This window comes from Egretta garzetta, unplaced genomic scaffold (assembly GCF_000687185.1).
Source record: "Egretta garzetta isolate BGI_Z169 unplaced genomic scaffold, ASM68718v1 scaffold853, whole genome shotgun sequence".
In the NCBI taxonomy this organism is placed as follows: domain Eukaryota; kingdom Metazoa; phylum Chordata; class Aves; order Pelecaniformes; family Ardeidae; genus Egretta; species Egretta garzetta.
Window position 1 is genome coordinate 34,699 of NW_009259244.1, and position 1,363 is coordinate 36,061.

Sequence of the window (1,363 nt, forward strand, 5' to 3'; positions counted from 1 at the left end):
GGGCGGCTGCGCACACAGCAGCAAGCCGGGGCGCCCGGGGCTGCACGTGGTGCAGCGGGAGGGCAGCCCCAGGTGGGGGGCGGTGGCTTTGACGTGTTTTAGTTTATAATCGCCCTCAAAATGGGTGGTGATTGCATGGGGGCTGGAGCGTGGCATGCGTCCCAGGAGCAGAGCACGCCGTGTGCCCGGCAGACATGGATGCACCGGAGCGGGTCCTGTGAAGGGCTGCAAAGGCGACTGGGGCAGTGGAGCTGGGGGGAGGCTGGGGGGGCTGGGACTGTTCAGCCTGGAGAGGAGGAGGCTCAGGGGGATCCTGTCCTTGCCAGATGGAGACTGCGTGGTGCTGGACGGGAGGGAATGGGTGCAGATGCGAACATGAAATTCCATTTAAGCATCGGGAAGGTTTTTGGCTGTGAGGGGGACGAGCACTGGCTCCGGCGGCCCCGGGGGGGGGGGGGGGTTCCATTCCCGGAGGGGGGCCAGAAACGTGGTGCTGGGCAGCCCGCTCCGGGGAACCCTGCTTGGGCAGGGCTTGGACGCTCCCCAAGGGTCCCTGCCAGCCACGGCGTTCCTGTGACTCTGTGGTCCCTCGCTACTGCAAAATATGGAATCTCAGGAAAAAATAAAGACGATCGGGGAAAAGAAGGAAAATCAGGGAGAGCAGAGCAAGGGCAAAGAGCACGATCCCGCAAGCCACGATTCTCCTCTGCGGCTCAGCTCTGGCCCGCTCCCTCCTCCTCCTCTCTGCTCTGTGCCTCCCCATGTGTTCCCGCACCTTCTCCTCCGTCAGACTGGGCTCCAGGTACATGGCGCTGCTGTGCCACGTGCCCCCGTGCTCCCGCAGCACCCGGCAAACCATCCCCATCACCCTGGCCGCCTGCTGCTCCTGCTCCAGCCCCGCCGCCCCGTTCCTGAAGCTGCCGCACCGCCCCCAGCCCCGCCGCCCCGTTCCTGAAGCTGCAGCACCGCCCCCCGCACTGCAGGATCAGGTCCTGGAGCGCCTCGCTGCCGCCACGTCGCAGGTGCTCCTGCAGCGGCCTCCCCGCCAGCGCCTCTGCGTGGGTCAGCAGGACGACGGTGCGCCTCAGAACATCGGCTCCAAAAATGTCCTGCAGTCTCTGCGCCGCCTCCGCGTCCTCCTCGGTGAATTGGCCCAGCGGGGTTACCAGCAGCAGCGCATGGGGGCCCGGGGAGGAGAGCCTGACGCAGCGGGCGATTTCTTTGTACGCCTCGCTGGTGGCAGCGCCCGGGTGGAGAATGTCAGCCGTGTCGATGACTGTGACGTTCACCCCGTCACAGCGTCCCCACGCCTGCACGCAGCTCGCCGTCACCAGCTTGGCGGCAGGCCTGGACTCGAACACGC

General features: G+C 66.5%; 1 protein-coding gene across 1 annotated transcript in view; it reads right to left on the minus strand.

The window, feature by feature from the left end:
* LOC104123769 (GTPase IMAP family member 1-like) overlaps nt 1–1,358 on the minus strand; it is a gene marked incomplete at its 5' end in the record, with an annotated part of 1,788 nt that extends 430 nt beyond the window's left edge. The window contains 2 exons of the mRNA XM_009636053.1: nt 683–886; nt 927–1,358. Of these exons, the coding sequence (XP_009634348.1) occupies nt 683–886; nt 927–1,358 (636 nt within the window). The remainder of the gene's footprint in view (nt 1–682; nt 887–926) is intronic.
* Nucleotides 1,359–1,363: the final 5 nt, after the last annotated feature.